We start from the raw sequence: 20,456 nt of genomic DNA, 5'->3' as shown, positions 1-20,456 counted from the left end.
TATTTAGCACTCACCTGACCCACACCACATCCAGTTTGAGAAACACTGGAAGGGATGGTTCTGTTTGGTTCAAGTATGAATCTTCTGATTGTATTAGAAGCCTAGAGTAGGAATTGGTAGGAATAATGATAGCTCTTCCTTTTACCCTATAGGATTGTTGTAGGGATTAAGTAAGATATCTTTGTTTTTAAAAGTCAGTTTAAGTAAAAAGATAACTAAATGTTAGACTGCTATAGATTGTAATATATATAATGCATATTACCTGTGCATATACTACAATATATAACACATGTATTTTTATTTGTATATATAGGCAGTGACGCTTAGCTGTAAACTATAATGATTTCTGTATTAGGTGAGTCTTGGTGGATAACAGTTCCTATTAAGTATATGATACCAGATTTCTTATGCACAAAACAATGAATTTTTATTTACCTCATTTCATTAGTTTTTTGCTTTTATTAGTTGCATAGAGGCTAAGCAGCACTGTAGATATTCAAGCGAAGTAAATACATAATTTGAAGGAAAGACTCAGGTCTTTTCTAATTTTTAAATACAGAAGTTTAAAGTGTTTAAGGTTAGGAATATTAATATTAGAAATAATTCCTAATAGTATTAAGAATAATTTTTAAAAATTATTTCTGTGACTATTATTTATTTTTTTTTTTTTTTTAAATTTTTTTTTTCAACATTTATTTATTTTTGGGACAGAGAGAGACAGAGCATGAACGGGGGTGGGGCAGAGAGAGAGGGAGACACAGAATCGGAAACAGGCTCCAGGCTCCGAGCCATCAGCCCAGAGCCCGACGCGGGGCTCGAACTCACGGACCGTGAGATCGTGACCTGGCTGAAGTCGGACGCTTAACCGACTGCGCCACCCAGGCGCCCCTCTGTGACTATTATTTAAATAGAAATCTTGTTTGGGGATTATTTGAAGTCTACCTGCAATATTCTTTTACCGTCAACAAACAAAAAACCCAGCCCAGAATAAAAAGCCACCACCAACACAAGGGTACTTTCTGGGGATAATAAAATATAATCCCCCATTTTCTCCATTTCCAGAGAGAGCAAACTATTACTGAACATCTATTTTGTGTTGGATACAGCATTTCATCTTCAAAAATTCTTATTTTTGTATCTCATCCCTACACATAATATGTAGCCATACTTACTAAAAATGTAGCGTAACAGACAACACATTATTAGAGAATTTGATTTAGTGGGTCTGGAATGGGGCCCAGAAATCAGCATTTTGATGATTTTGATGGAGTTTGTGCAGGGCCCACACTTTGAGAAACATTGCTCTGAGTTTCTGGTTGCATCCAGAGGCATAAATTGTAGGCACATAAATTGCATGGCGTGACTTAGGAATAGTATGCTTCCAGCTTGAAAAGAAACATAAAAATGTTGCACATCAGAACTGTGTGTGTGGGCGCTTGTGCACATATATTATCCCTAGTGACTCAAAATAAGGTATTAACACAGATGTCAAATTAGGGGACAAACCTATCACCTTTAGGTTAAAAACCAGAAATCATTAGTATCCAGAAAGGATTTTTAGAAAAAAGAAAATCATAGAACATGGTTGGCTCTCAAAGAAGTCTGTACTTCTCACCCTTCCTTTTTAAGTTAGTTTCAGAGATCCAAAAATGTTACAGTCAGTCCATTAGTGAAAACTGTTAAGATTTTGTGGCAAAATAAATAGGGAAGCAGAAAATAGTATAGAGAGGCAGTGTCTGGTACTTCTATTAAGAAAAATTATTGAGCATTATTGTATGCCTGGTTCTGTGCTCCCAGCGTGTTTTCTACACCACTTAGTGTTCACCTCTTGGAAGGATTATGTACCATCACTCCCATGAACAATCCTTAGATTTTGGTCTTTTTTTTCCTGTTTCTCATTTCAGCAGTCTATTCGCTCACTGTTTTTTTCTGTTTTTCTTGTAATGTGCCTCAATTTTTTGTCTCTCTTATCTTATTGGTTTCCCTTTTTTACTGAATAAAATAGTTATAAAAATAAATGAAATAGTTTATAAAAAATTAAAATTTCTAAGTACCAAAGCAAACAAAAAACTAAAATTTGTTAAGTTTTCTTTCTTTACACCAGTGTGGCTGCTATTTTTCTTAGGTATTTAACCTCAAATCTCTCCTCAGGTGTTAGGAATATGCCATAAATGCTTATTTATATTTGAAAGTGCTAATGTTAAAGACGGATCTTGGGTTGTGTGGCATGTGGGACATAATTGTCATCAGCCTGTCACTGTCATTCTCCTCATTAAACTTAAGAGACTTTTAATACCTATAGATATGTAAGTTCCTGTTGGGTTCAAACTATCATTGCAGTTGTTCCTGTTCTCAATTTGTTTTTCAAAAGGAAAATTGGTCTTCACTGAAAATTGGGGCAGGTGGGTATATGTGCTAAATGGGAAGAGGGTGTGTGAATTCCACCAGGAATTGGTTTTCAGACTTAGTGGAAGGCCAGGGATTAGAATTGTTGGCCCCTGAGTCAGCAGCCAGCCAGCTGCTTCACTAAGAACAACTCTGATGGATGCAGTTGTTTCCTGTGTCCTTCCAACTGCTTTTTGTCTCCATCCTTGTCTTCTGTCCCATTGCTCCTGTCCCCTCTGTCCCATTGCTCTCGTCCCTTCTCAGTCTCCTCAGTGCACAAATACATCACTGAGTATGAAAAGGGGTAACAATAGTAGCATTATTAAAGTTTCTGTTTCTCTGAATTCCTTTGCTTTCTGCTATACATCTTGATCCCAGACTTCCAAGGGTAGATCTGAACCTAAACACTGGCCATCTGTGGCCTTAGTTTCTGGCAGTGGGAAAGTAGCTTTTAACTTGGGAGTAAAGTGCCCTATATTTGAACATCTTTGAGCCTTATTTTGGTATCTTTCAGTGGCTCATTAGTAAGAATATTTTGCCTTATGTTTAAATGTTTCACAAATAGAGGACTGGGAACAGCCCCAATAATTGTTAGGATTCTGTAGGTCTTTGTTCTTTAACAAAACGATGGATGTAAACATTTCTGGGAGGGAGGATGTTGAAGAAATGGTAGACTGTCATTCAGGGTGGGCTAACAACTCTTTTCAAGATCTTTAACTTACTAGAACACAAGCAAGGGTACATGAAGGTATTAACGCTCTTCCAGTATTGGATTTAAAAGTAAATAGCTTATTTACTATTTTTCAGTTTTACTTTTCCACGGTTGTCTGTCATAAACATTTCTAGGAGGGAGGATGTTAAGAAATGGTAGAATGCTATTCAAGGTGGAATAACAATTCTTTCAAGATGTTTAACTTACTAGTATATTAGGCAAAGGTTTATCATGGTGTTAACTCTCTTCTATGATTGTATTGAAAAGTAAATAGTTTATTTACTATTTTTCAGTTTTACTTTTTTAAGGTTGTCATATTCCTGAATACAAAAAGTTCTTTTAACTATTAGCTTAAGCGAATAGTGGTTTTCTTGGTTTCATTAATGAGATGTAGGTGTTGGCATATTAGAAAATAATCATTCACATGGTAAAACTGATCAATTATTAATTACTGTTGAAGTAAACGACTTGTTTTTAGTAAACAACATTTCAAGTGAACATTATATTAGGGTGATAAAATTTGTGTACTAAATGTAATAGGCTTTACAGATATGTATGTGAAAGCTTTCTGAGGAAGGCTCATTGTAGACTATTTTCTACTATAACTTTGATCCTTGATTGAAACTGTTAGTGTTATATTTATCATGTTCCTTTTTTTATTCTTTGAAAACCCTACTTCTTAACTACTGACTGGTTATACAGAGAAATAGGAATACTTACACTAAAAATGGATGCAGTAGTATATATATTTTATTCCATTAAGTTGTGGAGGGAAAACTCTATTGGGGTGCTATTAAAATAATTCTTTTGTGGTAATTAGCATAGAACAAAATTCTTATATTTTGGGCAGTATTAAAGGAAGACTGTTTTAGTGTTGAAGAAAAACATTTTTCCCTCAGTTTAGAAGGTAAAGGTTAAAGCTAGATTTGGAAGAAGTGTTTTAAAATTGTAAATATGAAAGATTTAGATGAAGTATATTTTGAAATATTAAATAAAAATGTGTTTGTTAATCTGATTTTATTATTTCTTCTACTTCTACTTTCATAGCGCCCGAACAAGCCAGTATTTTGAAGCAACTTTGATCATTATTGAAAGATGTTGGGTGGACTTTTATCTTCAAAGTGGGCAAATGTGACTTGTATAAATAAACGAATACATTTTTATTAATAAGCAAGAGGCCAGTAACGAAACCAGAGTCAGATATTCATTTGATTTGGAATGTTCATCTGAAATTTTTGCTTAGGTTTCTCTGGGTTTAGGATGAAGGATACATGTTTTGTATTATTGTGACTTGGGATTTTTAGAGAAAGGTTATTAGATTTAAGGGCTTACCTTTGTCTCTTATGAATTAAATACCAAATGAGGCTTTCTTTTTTGGAGGAATGGATAATGGCTATAGACATATCATAGAAAAATAACTATTTTAATTTTTAAGAACTTGGTTTCTTGGGAATGGAAAATTTGATGGTAAATATACATATTCTATGTATTTCTTAAAAAAATTTTTTAATGTTTTATTTATTTTTGAGAGAGAGAGAAAAAACGAACAAGCAGGGAAGGGGCAGAGAGAGAGGGAGACAACATCTGAAGCAGGCTCCATGTTCTGAGCTGTTAGCACAGAGCCCGATGTGGGGGGCTTGAACTTGTGAACCTCGAGATCATGACCTGAGCTGAGTTGTATGCTTAACTGACTGAGCCACCCAGGTGCTGCTAAATATACGTATTTAAAGAACTTACTAAATGTAATCAAACTGTGTTCTCAGTAGTTTGAGAACTATTTCCAAATTAGAGTTGATATTTTGCCATGATCTGGTAACTTTTCTCAACTTTTTGAAGCATTTTCTTAATGTTTTACTCCACTCCATTATGTCAGCCATTAAAAGGGGTCTGAAATAGGGAAGGAGTAGTAGAATGTATCAACCTGAAGGAGTTTGTTCTTTGTCTGGTGTGAATTGAGGCTAAAGAGGAGCCAGATTGTGGATTGCCTAGGATTTGTTCGTGTTTTATTTTAAATGCCTGGGCAGTGGGAAAGCATTGAATGGCTTTAAGTTGGGGCAGTGACTGGATTTTGTTTGCTTTACTAAAGGATCTGACTTCTGGATGAAGAGCTGATAGAATGAGATGGAAGTGGAAGCTGGGAAATCAGTTATGGAAGCCATTGCTCTAGTCTAGGAAGAGATGGCTGACTTGAACTAATAACTTTCTTAATCCACTGACACTTCCTTCAAAAGCTAGCTTAGATTTTCTCTGAATTCTGCTGCTTATGACTTAAATCCCTGACTTGGTTTTGTTCTTTTAAAATTTTAGTTATCTATAAATATTCTTGACAAGCTGGGTGACATTATTTTATTGTTTTATTCATTAGAGCTACTAATATGAATGCATGGTTTTTTTTATAGTTAGTATGAATACCTTTATAGAGGGTTTATTTACTTTTTAAAGGGTCCTTACTGCCTACAATAAGGAGTTAATGTGGCTGCTTTGTAATATCAAGCAGTGGTTAGTAGTGAACACTTTTGTGTGCAAGTCAGGATTTCTCACTTGATTTTTATATTACTTTATTCACCTTTTTTCTTGTAAATTTAGTTCCAAGACAAAGTCTATATTTTTAGAGGCACTAACATGATTTTTTCCTTTAAATAAAATACATTGATAAAAGAAGCATACTTGAGGGGCACCTGGGTGGCTCAGTCGGTTAAGCATCCAACTTCAGCTCAGGTCATGTATCCTCACAGTTCATGAGTTCGAGCCCTGCATAGGGCTCTGTGCTCACAGTTCAGAACGTGGAGCCTGCTCCAGATTCTGTCTCTCGTTCTCTCTCTGCCCTTCCCCTGCTTTCTCTCTCTCTCTCTCTCAAAAATAAACAAACATTAAAAACAAATTTAAAAAAAAAAAGAAGCATCCTTGAAATTCCCTAGCCTTTGTGATTTTCTGATTGTTAATCTATCCTGCCTTCCCACTTACCTTACTGGAGAAATTAGAGTAAGCCTTAATTGAAATTCAGAAGTATCTAAAGGTTTGTGTGTTTTTTTCTTTCTACTTTAGTATGTTGTTTTGAAAATTCAGTCTCTCCTTTTTTTCTCTTTTTCCCGGGTGAGGTTAAAGATTTCTCAAATTTTGAAAATACTTTCTTTTTCACTACTTCTTCTTAGTACCCAAGTGTCAAAGTGCCTGGCACATAGTATGGCCAACACTATATTTGTTGGACATAGAAGATGCTCTACCTCTGTGAAATACTTAATGTCCTCTAACATTTCATGTAGCATGTCACCAAAATAGACTTTAAAAAGTGTCTTGCCAGGGACAGAAGGGGTTGTAGAGGGGTAGAATTTTCTCATTTGTGAAGGAGAAAACATTGGGCCTCTTTTCCTGTTGTTTTTTGGTGGAAATCTCTCCCTCATAATGTTATCAGAAACCTACTTATATTCGCTAAAATTAGAAGACAGCAGGTCTTTTCTTACAACCATTACTCCTTCCTGACTTTTTACCCCTATTAAAAACAGGGAGGTTGAGGTTTGGAAGCTTGCCAGGATTTCTTGGCCTGTCCTAGAAAAGTAATCTTAAATATGGTCCCAAGTGCTCGTCATTTGAATCAGAAGTAAGGCGTTTGTAATTTGTTCTTTTCTTGGTTGCTGTTATTCTATATATACTTTATGTATTCAGGAAAGTGAAGTTCTCTGATAGTTGATGATAAAATCAATGCTTTGTTCTGGGCCACCAACCAAATATACCAACTTGAAGTAATTTTCTTTTGGGAGAAGACATTATAACGGATGGCTTTTGTTATTTATCAATTTAGTAATCAACTGTAGGTTAGGTAGTTTCTTATTTTTTTTTTTTTTATTTATTTTTTTTTTTTCAACGTTTTATTTATTTTGGGGACAGAGAGAGACAGAGCATGAACGGGGGAGGGGCAGAGAGAGAGGGAGACACAGAATCGGAAACAGGCTCCAGGCTCTGAGCCATCAGCCCAGAGCCCGACGCGGGGCTCGAACTCCCGGACCGCGAGATCGTGACCTGGCTGAAGTCGGACGCTTAACCGACTGCGCCACCCAGGCGCCCCAGGTAGTTTCTTATTGAACAATGCCTTTGTAAACTATCTTCTGTATGTATGTATGTATGTATGTATGTACGTATGTATGTATTTATTTAAAGAAAAAATTTTAAAATGTTTATTTCTGAGACAGAGAGAGACAGAGCATGAGTGGGGGAGGGGCAGAGAGAGAGAGAGGGAGACACAGAATCCGAAGCAAGCTCCAGGCTCTGAGCTGTCAAAACAGAGTCCGAACTGGGGCTTGAACCCACAAAATGAGAGATCATGACCTGAGCAGAAGTCAGACGCTCAGCCGACTGAGCCACCCAGGTGCCCCAACTATCTTCTGTATTTAGAGAAGAGTTTAAGAAATGAGGTCCTCTAAAAGCTTTGCTAATTAAGAAATGCATCTTTTTATTAATTAAGTGAATAAAAAAATTAGAAATTGTAAGGACTTTAAAGAGGGCTGTTTGCCTCTTTCAAAAAGGAAATTCTACCATTACAAATTTGATGATCTCTTTGGGGATCTAAAACTTTATTTATGTAGATGCTTTTTAAGAAAGAGGTTTGAGAAATTGAGAAATTTATGTTTTTCTTCAAATCTTGGTCTTTATTAACTATAGAGAACAAACTGATGGTTACTAGAGGGGAGGTGTGTGGTAGATGGGTGAAACAGGTGATGGGATTAAGGAGGGCACTTGTGATGAGCACTGGTTGATGTATGGAATTTTTAATCACAAATGGTACACCTGAAACTAATTTAGCTCTGTGTTAACTATACTGGAATTAAATTTTAAAAAATAATATTAAAGAAAATCTTCGTCCTTACAAAGTAGATATATGTTTATTTTGGAACTATCTATATGGGAAAAATTAGTCACTTATGAGTTAACAGTGTTCAAATATACTTTAGGTGGTTATCTTAGTGATTTGTCAGGAATTAATATGGAATTAACATTAGGAGTCCTTAAATAACCAGTGGTTAAATGTTGACTTACAAGTACTATCTATCTATTTATTTATTTATTTATTTATTTATTTATTTATTTATTTAAAAGTTTATTTGTTTATTTAGAGAGACAGAGAACACAAGTGGGGGAGGGGCAGAGAGAAAGGGGGACAGAGAATCCTGAGCAGGCTCCTCACTGGCAGCACTGGGCCTGACATGGGGCTTGAACTCATGAAACCAAAACCAAGAGATCATGACCTGAGCCAAAACCAAGAGTCAGATGCTTGACTGACTGAGCCACCCAGGCACTTCAGTTTTTAAGTAGTTTTACTCTCCTTTATCACACACACGTGCACATACTGTGTCTAGTGTTACACCATACAACGTTTAGATTTTTAGTTTATTCCATATTAGTTGTGTTTCTAGTTTATATTACTTGAGCTAGATGGATGGAATCTTGCAATATTTTGTCAGACTGATAGTACTAAGTACTGGATATAATAGGTAAAGCAAAAAAAAAATTTCTGGGAAGAATGCCAGAAAGTGTTTGTGTTTTCCTTTGGAAGTGACTGTTTGGTAGTATGGAAGTACTTGGTTAAAAAAAAAAAAAAAAGATAGTGCCTAAAATGTTTTTATTAGCATGTAGAAATTTTATTTGAAAATTTATTTCTCCTTCTTCATATTTCTGGTATGTTTATCAGAAGGCTTTTGGGACATTGTGGATTTCCTTTTCTTGGTAATGCTTAAAAACAGCCCAGGGCAGCCAAATAGGGAAGGTGACTTGTCTTCTGTGATGCGTACTAATATAGAAAAGAAAGGATACCAGAAGACCTGTAATGTACTTACAGTTGCATAGAAAATATTATTAAATTGAGATTTGAAATAGGACAGAAATTACATAACATACAAAAGTAATAACAAGAATTTTAGGTGTTTTTCTTTTCTAATACTAGGAGTCTTGGTTATAAATATGAAAAAAGCTCTTGGTGATTTTTAAAATAAGGCTAGTTAAGTGATTCTATACCCATTGTTATTTAATGTCAGTTTGTTTTTAGTCTGCATTCTTTTCCTTTAATAGAATTGTATGGCTAGTTAAAGCTACTCTATTAAGTATTGGTAATTTTCTTCAATTGCGGATTTTAAAGTGCCTGATATCACTTTGATGAACACTTTTGCAATGAGGTGTTTTTTTTTTCTCCAGTTTCTCTTTTTTAATTTATTTTATTTTATTTTTTTCAGTTTCTCTTTTTTTTAAAGTTATTTATGAGAGAGAGCGCGTGCGCGCATGAGCCCTCTGTGGAGGGGCAGTGGGAGGGAGAGAATCCCAAGCAGGCTCTGCACTGTCCACGTGGAGCCTGATGAAGGGCTTGGTCTCATGAACTGAATGAATGTTGAGATCATGACCTGCGCCAAAATCGAGAATTGGATGCTTAACTGAGTGAGCCACTCCTCAGATTCTCACTCTTGATTCTACTGGCTCCTCAAGGGTGATATTTCACATTTACTTTCATAGGAGCTGAAATGATCCATTTTTATAGTCTTTTTACATCAGACAAGAGTTTGATGATTTACTAAAAAGGTTGCATCTTCCAAAGTAAATAAGGTACTAAGAAACCTTAATGTACGTAGTGTCTTTGTGGTGTAATTGAGACTCGTAGATTGTTTTTAGTAGGAACTCTATGTGTGTGTGTGTGTGTGTGTGTGTGTGTGTGTGTGTGTGTGTGTTTCCTTAATCTATTTTAGGAGCTCTGTTCTGATTTTGAGAATTTACCTTTTATCTCTTACTATTCTAAATTTATGCCCAGTTTTGGCTTTTGTACAATTTCTAAAATAGCCCATTAATTCCGATGGAGTACTGGCCTCTGGCTGCAGTCACCGTCATCTCCCCTACCCTCATAAGATGAACATCTAATATCAGAAATCTATTTTACAGTCTAGCTAATACTTGTGTCTACTTGTATTTGTTTTGATGTAATGCATATTTCGAATGAGTGCCAGAGAACTGGGTAGAACTATTTTAATCTTGCGTCCTGGGCATTTATAGATATCCCACACATTTTGTGGCTGTAGGCAAAAACACTTTTCTGTTGTGCCTCATCTTTGAAGATATCTTACTTATCCTGAAAATATGGATCTTTTATGACAGTAAGAATAAATATCAGGAAGAGAGTTAGCAACTAAGAGAAACAAAGGGTAGATAGTATGGAAGATTTTTTTTTTTTTTTTTTTTTTGGTCAGATGATGAAACATAAACATTTGGAAACGGCCAACCATCTAAACCCAAATCACTTTTATAAATCAAATCGCTTTTATCTCTTACTTTCTTACACGCAGAGGGACCAAGTAAGGGACTATGCAAAGCAAAAATTTGATATTTGTATTCTAATTTGCCAGTCCTTTTGATACTTGGGGCTGTCTAGTCAACAAGTGATATTGTAGACCCTGGTTTTTATTGGGTAGTTAGTATGACTTACTGGGTTTCTTTCCATTACAACACTGTTTGCTTATTGTATTCAGATTAATCTTAAAATATCACTTCAATTCTTTCTCTTAACTTCTGATGTCTTGCAAACCTGCCTTGATTATACCAGATACTAAACAATATGGAATGCTCATGTCTATTGACAGCAGTTTTGTCAAACGCTCTGATTATTCACATACTCATGTTTATCTTCTCTGCCTCTGTTTACCATAGTTTTACCTCTCCTTAGTAGTTTGCTTTAGTCCCACTTCCTCCATAAAGCTTTTCTTTTTTTCTTTTCTGTGTGAATCGATTGATTTTGTGCACATTTATGGAGTTGCTGTACTGTGCCAGGCACTGGTGATAGAGAAGTGGTGACAGGGCTTGTTCTAGAAGCTCAAAGTCTAATGGAGGTCCTATGTTATCATCTCTAATTTCTCTGGCATTTATCTGGAGCCCTTATCTTGGTGTGTTAATTTACAGTGCAAGCATATGGTCAATATGCAGTACATGCTCACTATAAAGCATAATTTTCTCTAAAAGATTATTCCTCAGAAAAAGTAATTTTGTATTTGAGTTCAAATACAAAGTTGAATACAAATACAAATACAAAGTTTTTCATATTTTGAGGCTGTCTCAATTTTATTTCCTTTGGAGAAGGCAGACAAGTTCGAAATGATGCCAGTTAGTGCTATATTAAGTGTTTATGTCAGTTTCCTAAGGAAAGACGTAGAAGGGGATAAAGAATTAAAAAAAATAAGAAGTTATTCTTGATGGGGTGGTGGTTTTGGGTAGTTTACTATCATTTGTTGTAAACTGTTTACAAAGACTGTGAAGAAACTTTAAAAACTCGTTTTTAAAAATAATATTGTAAGTAGTTACTTTATGAAGATCACAAAGTATACCTATAGAACATTGGAAAAAATCTTAGTATTATGTGAATGGATATTATTGGCTTGGAAAAACATTTCCAGTGACAATATTCTATATGAATTTAACACATATTCCTTCTCAAGCAAGTTAAAGTGAAGATGATTCATATTTTTATGCTTTTTGATGACTCACAAAGTATTGAGAGGACCCTTGTCGAGATGCATGTGAAGTTAGAACCAAATTTTTTTGTAAAATTTTTGTGCTTTATGATTTTAAAACATTTGTAAAACTAAATTAATTAAAATAAGTATATGTTGAACTGTTTCATATAAATATACAAAAGTTTGTATATTTCAAGTTGGTCAGAATTTTAAAAATCTCCTACTCGTGGAAATTGGGGAATCCTTCAAACTGAGGGTTGTATGATATTCATTCAAGTTGTATTTGGTGGGGTTTTTTTTAATTCAGTTGTTACACTGCTTTTTTTTACATGTTATCATTCATTAAATACTGTTTGTGTTTTTAGGGCAAGTAAGATGGATAGTTTTAGACTCATTGGCATTTGGGTGTGGAAAAGAATATATAAAGAGACAATTGATTAAAAACAATAAATAAATGTAAAATAATACATTTTATGTTGGATTGCAAGTGGTGTGAATTTTGGGGGAAGGAGGAGTCCTGATTAAAAGACTTATAGGATTTTGTTACATCTGCCTTGAGAAAACATGAAAATTGTCTTATGTGAGATTTAGCCTGGGAGTCTTTTTGCAAGAGCTGGGCTTTCAGGAACTATTAAAATGATAGATAACAAAGGGGAGGGCATTTAAGAAATATTTGCTTGAACTATGACCCATTGCTCCAGTGCTATTTAAAAAAAAATTTTTTTTTAAGTTTGTTTATTTTGAGAGAGAGAGAGAGTGAACTAGCAAGCGGAGTAGGGACAGAGAGAGGGGAAGAGAGAGAGAGTCCCAGGCATGCTCCCCACCGTAGGCACAGAGCCTGTTGCAGGGCTCAAACTCAGGAACCATGAGATCATGATCTTTACCTGAGCCGAAAAAAAGAGTTGGACGCTTAACCAGCTGAGCCACCCAGGTGCCCTGCTCCAGTGCTGTTTATTGAAAAAGCTATCTCTCATCTACAGAATTGCTTTTGCTTATTTGTCCAAAATTAATCAGGCATATTTGTGCATATCTGGGTTTTCTGTTTCATTAATCTTTGTACCTGTCCCTCCTCCATTACCACATGGTCATGCTTATTGCAGCTTTATGGTAATCTTTAACATCAGTAAGCATGATTTCTCCCACTTTATTCTTCTTTTTCAAAAATGTTTAGAATAAGCTCATTTATGTCAACAAAAAAATTTGATGAGATTTTGATATGAATTGAATTACTTATCAAATCCAATACATCAGTTTAGGGAGAATGGACATCTTTATTATGGTATGTCTCTCCAAGTGTTCAAATCTTCTTTTTATTTCTTTCATCAATATTTTATAATTTTCTTCATACAGATTTTACACATTTTGTCAGATTATATTGTAAGTATTTTATTATCTAAGGAACAGTTATAACTGGTATTGTATTTTTAATTTTAGTTCTATTGTTCAGTTCATTGTTAGTATATAGAAATGCAGTTAATTTTTGTGTATTGATCTTGTATACTATGACCTTACTGAACTCACTTATTAGTTCTAACATTTTTTTGTTTGAAGATTCCTTGGGATTCTCTACCAAGACAGTCATGTCATCTGCATATAGAAAGTTACATATATTTTTCCAGTTGGTATGCCTTTAATTCCTTTTTCTTGTCTTATTAAAATAGCTAGAATTTTCAGTACAGTGTTACGAGTAGTGGGAGTAGACATCATTACCTTGTTTCTGATCTTAGAGGGGAAACATTCAGTCTTTTGCCATTAAATATGATGTTATTAGCTATTGGTGTTTTTGTAGGTGCTCCTTGTGACTTTGAGGAAGTTCCCCTCTATTCCTGGTGTACTGATAGATTGTATGATTTTTGTGCTTTAGCCTTTTGATCTGGAAGATTGCATTGACTGATTTTTGAATATTGAACCAACCTTACATAAATCCTACTTGGTATGTGTTATTATTTTTTTTTAAATACATTTTTGGAATTTGCTAAAGTTTTGCTGAGGACTCTAACATCTAAGTTAGTGAAAGATACTGGTCTATATTTCTCTTTTTTTGTGCTGTCTCTGTTTATTTTGTTTTATCAGGGTAATACTGGGCCTCATAAAATAAGTTGGTGAAGTAGTCCCTCCTTTTCTGTTTCTGGAAGAGATTATATAGTTATTCTAGGTGAAAAATTTGCTTTTTCCTCATATGATGAGTATTTTAGATTCAAATATGACTTTTCCAGGGCTATTTTTTGGTCAAATGTTCCACCAAGATTCAGATCCAGTGTTTTTTTTTTTGTTTTTGTTTTTTTTTTTGGTTTTTTTTTTAATGGTAGGAAAAATGGAAGTCAGTACTACTGGTCATTAATGGATAAGTAGTACTTTGGAAATAGAAGTATTATCTAAATTCTGGTACTAGGTTCTGTGATTAGACTTCCTGATTTATTATAGCTAGGCTGAATGTGATTTATGAAACTATGGAATTAACCATAATAATTATGAAATTTTTATGGAAATCAATCAGCTGTGGCAGCAAGGTAGTAAAAGTTTTGGTAATTTAACTCAAGGTCACAGTTTGTGAACAAAATCCCAAATTCATGTCACAGTCTTTTAAGCCAGTGGTGCTTAACTAGGGAGGAACATTAGATCATCGGTGGGTCTTTGTCAAAAAGAAAAAGAAAAGATACACACACACACACACACACACACACACTCACTCACTCACTCACTCACTCACTCACTTTCTCTGTGTAAATACCCCTCCTGTTGTATGCTTTTCAGTTACTTGTTCCCAGGGCTACAAATGGCACTGAAGCATGAATTTGAGAAAATGTAGGGGATTCTGTTATACATAATTAATTAGTTAAGAACCACCATACTAAATGATGCACACGTACATTTGTGTCTATTTCTTTTGAAAATAGTATGAACTATTTGGAATTACTTTGATAGAATAAATTTATGGGTAGAAATTTTAAGTTTTGGAAAATTTTAAATTAGAAGTTGCTAATTGTTGAAGTTGTTAAAAATTAGTACGTATAAGCAACTTTTGCCATCTTTTTTTTTTTTAATGTTTATTTTTGAGATAGAGGTGGAGTGCAAGTGGGGGAGGGGCAGAGAGAGAGGGAGACACAGAATCTGAAACAGGCTCCAGGCTCTGAGCTGTCAGCACAGAGTCCGATGCGGGGCTCGAACCCACAGACTGTGAGATCATGTCCTGAGCCGAAGTCGGATGCTTAACCGACTGAGCCACCCAGGCGCCCCTGCCATGTTTTTTTATAACTACACCCTTAAAGTCACAATGTGAGCTTATGAACATAAAAATATATGTGATGTGATTTTATTTGTATAATTGTCATGTTACTATATTTAGTATTCAGCTAGAGATATGATGGGATAGAGACTGATTACAGGATCAGCTTGAGCTAGTGGGTGGGTGATGAAATTGTCACAATTTTCCATATAAGCAGTCTTCTTTCTGTCTCTGGAAAATAACAAATGGTAGTCTAAATCAAAAAACCATCTAGAAATCTTGTTTGCCTTTAAAAATTAAGTGGTAGAGTTTTCTTTTTTTAATTGAAGAAATGGTCATTTATCTTTTCTTTATTTTTTTTTTAATTTTTTTTGTTTATTTATTTGTGTGTGAGAGAGAGAGAGACAGATTGTGAGTGGGGGAGGGACAGAGAGAGAAGGAGACACAGAATGAAGCAGGCTCCAGGCTCTGAGCTGTCAGCACAGATCCTGACATGGGGCTCAAACTCACGAACCGTGAGATCATTATCTGAGCCGAAATTGGATGCTCAACTGACTGAGCCACCCAGGTGCCCCTGTTTATCTTTTCTTTAGACCAGAGATGGCAAATAAAAGACTAATTTTGCTCCCCCTCCTTCCATGCTAATTTCAAGACCCTTTTACTTAAAAATCTTTCTCAATATACTACTCCACTCAGCTACTATTAATTGATTGGAATTGACACCAAAGATGAAACCTATTTGACATTTCTGCTCTAGGCAATATTTTGTTTTATTTTTGTCGGTTTTAAGTGGTGTTCTTGTGCTTCAATGGTGTCTTCTTTGGAAATTAAAAATAATGCTCTTAAAAATAGTTTTTAAAATTTATTTTCTTTTTTGGTTTGTTTATTTATTTTGAGAGAGAGCGATAGAGAGCACGCATGAGCAAGGGAGGAGGTCAGAGAAGGAGAGAGAGAATCCGGAGCAGGCTCCGTACTGTCAGTGCACTACTGCAGAGACCATTGTGGGACTCGAACTCATGAACTGTGAGGTTATGACCTGATCAGGTCTGATCAAGAGTCACTCAACTGACTGAGTCATGCAGGCGCCCAGATTTTTACATTTTTAAATGGTTGAAAAAAGACATGGAAAAATATGAAATTTTGTTTTTAGTGTCTATAAAGTTCTCATTCATTTACTGTCCTTTGGATGCTTTTGTGCTGTAATGGCAGAATGGAGTAGTTGTGACAGAGACTGTGGTCTGCAGAGCCAAAAATATTTACTCTTTGGCCCTTTACAGAAAAAGTTTTCCTTCCCTTGTTTTGAGATAATAATGTGACGGTGAATGATTGATTTTGGGTTATTTAGTAAAGGACAAAACTTATTTTGCTGGTATTTTCAACAAGTTTCTGAAAAGGAATAACTTAGGAAATAGCTGCTATTTTATATAGGTAAATAGAAATAACCCTTCTTTTTCTTTTTTTCTTTTTTTCATTTGTTTGTATAGAATACAAAGAACATAGAGTTACCAGCCTTATAGTCTGTGAGCTCATGCTATTATTTCTTATGTAGTTGAGAGGAAGTCCATAGCACTGATACTACCACAGATTTTAGCAGCTTATAATTACATCTGTGTAGTAGGACATTGTAGAACAGCAGCAGTTCTTACATTCTTTGGTCTGAACTTCTTTAAGACTTTAAAAAATGTAGAGTCCCAAAGAGGTGTTTTTTTTTGTTTGTTTGTTTTTTTATTATTTTTTAATGTTTTATTTATTTTTGAGAGAGAGAGAGAGAGAGAGAGAATACAAATGGGGGAGGGGCAGAGAGCAAGGGGGGCAGAATCTGAAGCAGGTTCCAGGCTTTGAGCTGTCAGCATAGAGCCCAACGTGGGGCTCAAACTTGTGAACCATGAGATCATGACCTGAGCCACCCAGGTGCCCCTGTAAAGAGGTTTTTTTTTTTATAAATACAGGTTATATCTATCATCCTTGTCACATTAGAAAATGACAAAATTTTAATATATTTATTTAAAAGTAACAATAATAAACCCATTGTATGTTCACAAAAGAACATCTTTATGGAAAATATTTTGTAAAAAAAATTAGTAAAATTTTTGCAAATCTCTTTAATGATTGTTTTAGTAGAAGACAACTGAATTCTTGTACCTCTCCATACACTCTGCTGTGATATATATGTTCTTTTGATATGAAGGCAATCTGGCCATACATAGATACATAGTTAGAAAAATGAGTATTTTAATAGCTTTTTAAATAATTGTGGATGTTTCTGTTTGATACTATACCAAAACTCAGCAAGTGGTAGTGATTTTGCTTTTTTTTTTTTTTAAGTTAGGTTTACTGAAGTTTAATTTACAAAGAATAAAATGTGTGTGGGTTTTTTTTGTTTTGTTTTGTTTTTGGTATATAATTCTGTGAGTTTTCATTAACCCACAAGTCATGTAACCATCACCATAGTCGTTATGTAGAATATTTCAGTCACTCTGAAAAGTTTCCTCATGCCCTTTTATAATCAGTCCTCTCCCATCATTCCCAGCTTCTGGCAGCGTCTGATCAGATTTTTGTCTTCATATTTTTGCCTTTTCCAGAACATAGTATAAATGGAATCACATAAAATATAGCGTAATGTATTTGCGATTCATTCATGTAGTTACAGCTATCACTAGTTCATTTCTTTTTGTTGTATGGATGTTTGTTTATCCATTTACCAGTACTGGATATTGAGTTGTTTCCAGCTTTGGGGGGGTTGTAAATAAAGCCACTAAGCATTCATGTACAGATTTTTACATGAACGTATCTTTTCATTTCTTAGATAAATAGCTAGGCATGCTATTGCCAGGTAGCATGGTAGGTGTATGTTTAACTATAAGAAGCTGTCAAACTGGCTTTCCAAAGTGGGTAGACCATTTTGCATTCCTACCACCAATATGTGAAAGTCCTAGTTGCTCTACATATTTACCAACTTTGAGATGGTTTTGTTTTAGCCATTCTAATCAATATTAGAATTAGTTTCAGTTTGTATTTCTCTAATAATTAATGATATTGAGAATCTTTTCCCTTCATATCTGTTCAGCAAAGCATGTTTTTGAATCTTTTGCCCATTTTTTTTTTAAGGAATTTGGTGGTTTAAAAAATTATTATTGAGTTGTTAGAAGTTTTTCTATATTCTGAATTCTGAATATCAACCCTTTTATTTAGATATATAATTTGCAAGTATTTTCTCCTAGTCTGTGAATTTTGTTTTCTTTAACTTTTGAAGAAAAGTTTTAGTTTTAATGAAGTGCAACTTATCAGTTCTTTCGTGTTCATGTCTTTCGTGTTCTAAGAAATCTTTCATAATTTAGGGTCACAAAGGTTTTTCATGTTTTTTTCTACAGGTTTTATATTTTTAGGTTTTATTTTATGTCTTTGATATGTTTAGAGATCATTTTTGTAAACAGTGTGAGATGTGAAGTTTTTGTTTTTTCGTAAGATGTCCAGTTGTTCCAGCATCAGTTGTTTAAAATACCGTGTTTTCTCTATTGAAATGTGTTGGCACCTTTGCTGTGTGTCAGTTGAACATTATGTGTGGGTCTATTTCTGGATTCTCTGTTCTATCCCATTGAAGCATGTGTCTGTCTTTTCACTAAGACCACACTGTCTTGATTGCTGAAGCTTTATAATGAATTTTAAAAACAGGTGGTATGAATTTTCCTTTGTAAATCTTTTTAGAATTATTTTGGGTATTCCATTTACCTTGTTTTTCCATATAAGACAAGAGATAGTTTTTTCAACGTTTATTTATTTTTGGGACAGAGAGAGACAGAGCATGAACGGGGGAGGGGCAGAGAGAGAGGGAGACACAGAATCGGAAACAGGCTCCATGCTCTGAGCCATCAGCCCAGAGCCTGACGCGGGGCTCGAACTCACGGACCGCAAGATCGTGACCTGGCTGAAGTCGGACGCCCAACCGACTGCGCCACCCAGGTGCCCCAAGAGATAGTTTTTTAAAAGTTAGTTTTACAGTGCAGAATTTGAAACATTAATCCTCTGTAACATTAAAATCTGTGGGACTGTCTTGAACATTGAATGAATTTTTTAAACCCGTGAATACTTTTATAACATCACACGTAACTCATTTAGAAAATATTGGTTTCTTGAATTATATACACCTACTAATTACTGGCACATTTCATTATTTAATATTTAAAAGTTAAATTTGTTATCACCACTGATTTTTTTTAAGAGAATCAAGTGTTGGGAAAGTGTCAGGCTGATGGTGGCAATATAGATTTTCCAAATTTCTTCCCTTGCTTGAAAATTCAGATTTTATAATTGGCAATGTATACTGTCAGTTGTTTTTCTTGAAGTAATAGGCTTACTTGGTTCATTTTTGAGAACAGGTCTGTCAGATATCGACGTCTGAATAACCATAGTTGGTGTAGTTCCCAACTCAGTCATGCAAAGGCTTTTTCTCGAGGCAACCATTGTACTTCAGTAAGCAGCACAGGTACTTTTGCCTAGTCCCCATTTTGTCACACAGAATATTGAAAAGAAGTCTACCTAGGGTCAAGATACACTTAGATTAACAATTTTACTGCTTTTTATCAAGGACATTCTTAAAAGTGAGACTGGCCTTTTCCAGAGAAATGTTGTGATAAATGTGGTCACTTTGTATTATTATGTTTATTATACTTCAAGTACAGAGATTGACTTGGAAACCTGAACTTAGTGTTACAACACTAGGAAGACAGTAAGTTACTGACATTTTAGGAACATTTGAGGTTGGTATACTGTGAGTTTCTTATTTTAAGAGTTAATACAGTTATATTAAGTTGTTGTTTTATTATCTTATAGGTGCTATACTTGGTAGATCAGAAACTCAGGAGTGTATTTTCTATAACGCTAATTGGGAAAGAGATAGAACCAACCGAACTGGTGTTGAACCCTGTTATGGTGACAAAGATAAAAGGCGACATTGTTTTGCTACCTGGAAGAATATTTCTGGTTCCATTGAAATAGTGAAGCAAGGTTGTTGGCTGGATGATATCAACTGTTATGACAGGTAAGGAAACATTTTATTTTTTTTATGAGAATGTTGAATAATCCTCTCTATTCCCTTTTTAAAGGGGAAAGATCAGTGCGTGGATTTTCACTTAAAGGTTTCTTTTTTAAGATGAGATTATGAAAACCGTTTTAACATGCTCTAATGACAAGATACACATTTTAAAGTAATAAAATAAGTATGTGATGTTTATGTTTTATCTTTGATATACTTTGAATAGTCTACCAAGTAGTGAGAATTATAGATAAGAACCATTTTTCCCCTGTGTTATTAGGATGATAAACTTTTTTAATATCAATTTTAAGGAAAAAGGATTTTTAAAATTGCTTTAAAATTAGACAGTATATCTATTGAAAATCTATCCTCTGTCTTCAAGGAGAGTAAGCCTAATCATAGTATTTAATTTCCTTTTAGTTTCCCTCTTTATGTATCTGGAAGAAATTGATCTTACTGCATTTCTTTTTCTTGCAAAGTAAGCCTTTGTTCTTTATCCCCAAGAGACATTTTAACTTGACGTTCAGAATTACATCAGAACTAACACAGTCCTCATAGAAAGCTACATTTTATTTAAAAGATTGTGCTTAAATTGTTTTATTCTGTACTGGAAATAAAATACGT

At 34.6% G+C, this 20,456-nt stretch overlaps 1 protein-coding gene across 3 annotated transcripts in view; it reads left to right on the top strand.

Moving 5' to 3' along the window:
• ACVR2A (activin A receptor type 2A) overlaps nt 1–20,456 on the top strand; it is an 86,473-nt gene that overhangs the window by 30,348 nt on the left and 35,669 nt on the right. For all 3 annotated transcript variants that reach the window (XM_047871606.1, XM_047871608.1, XM_047871607.1), the window contains one exon: nt 19,631–19,838. In XM_047871606.1, the coding sequence (XP_047727562.1) occupies nt 19,631–19,838 (208 nt within the window). The remainder of the gene's footprint in view (nt 1–19,630; nt 19,839–20,456) is intronic.

This window comes from Prionailurus viverrinus, chromosome C1 (genome assembly GCF_022837055.1).
Source record: "Prionailurus viverrinus isolate Anna chromosome C1, UM_Priviv_1.0, whole genome shotgun sequence".
NCBI lineage: Eukaryota > Metazoa > Chordata > Mammalia > Carnivora > Felidae > Prionailurus > Prionailurus viverrinus.
The sequence above is the reverse complement of the archived record's forward strand: the minus strand, read 5'-3'. Positions and strand labels throughout refer to the sequence as shown.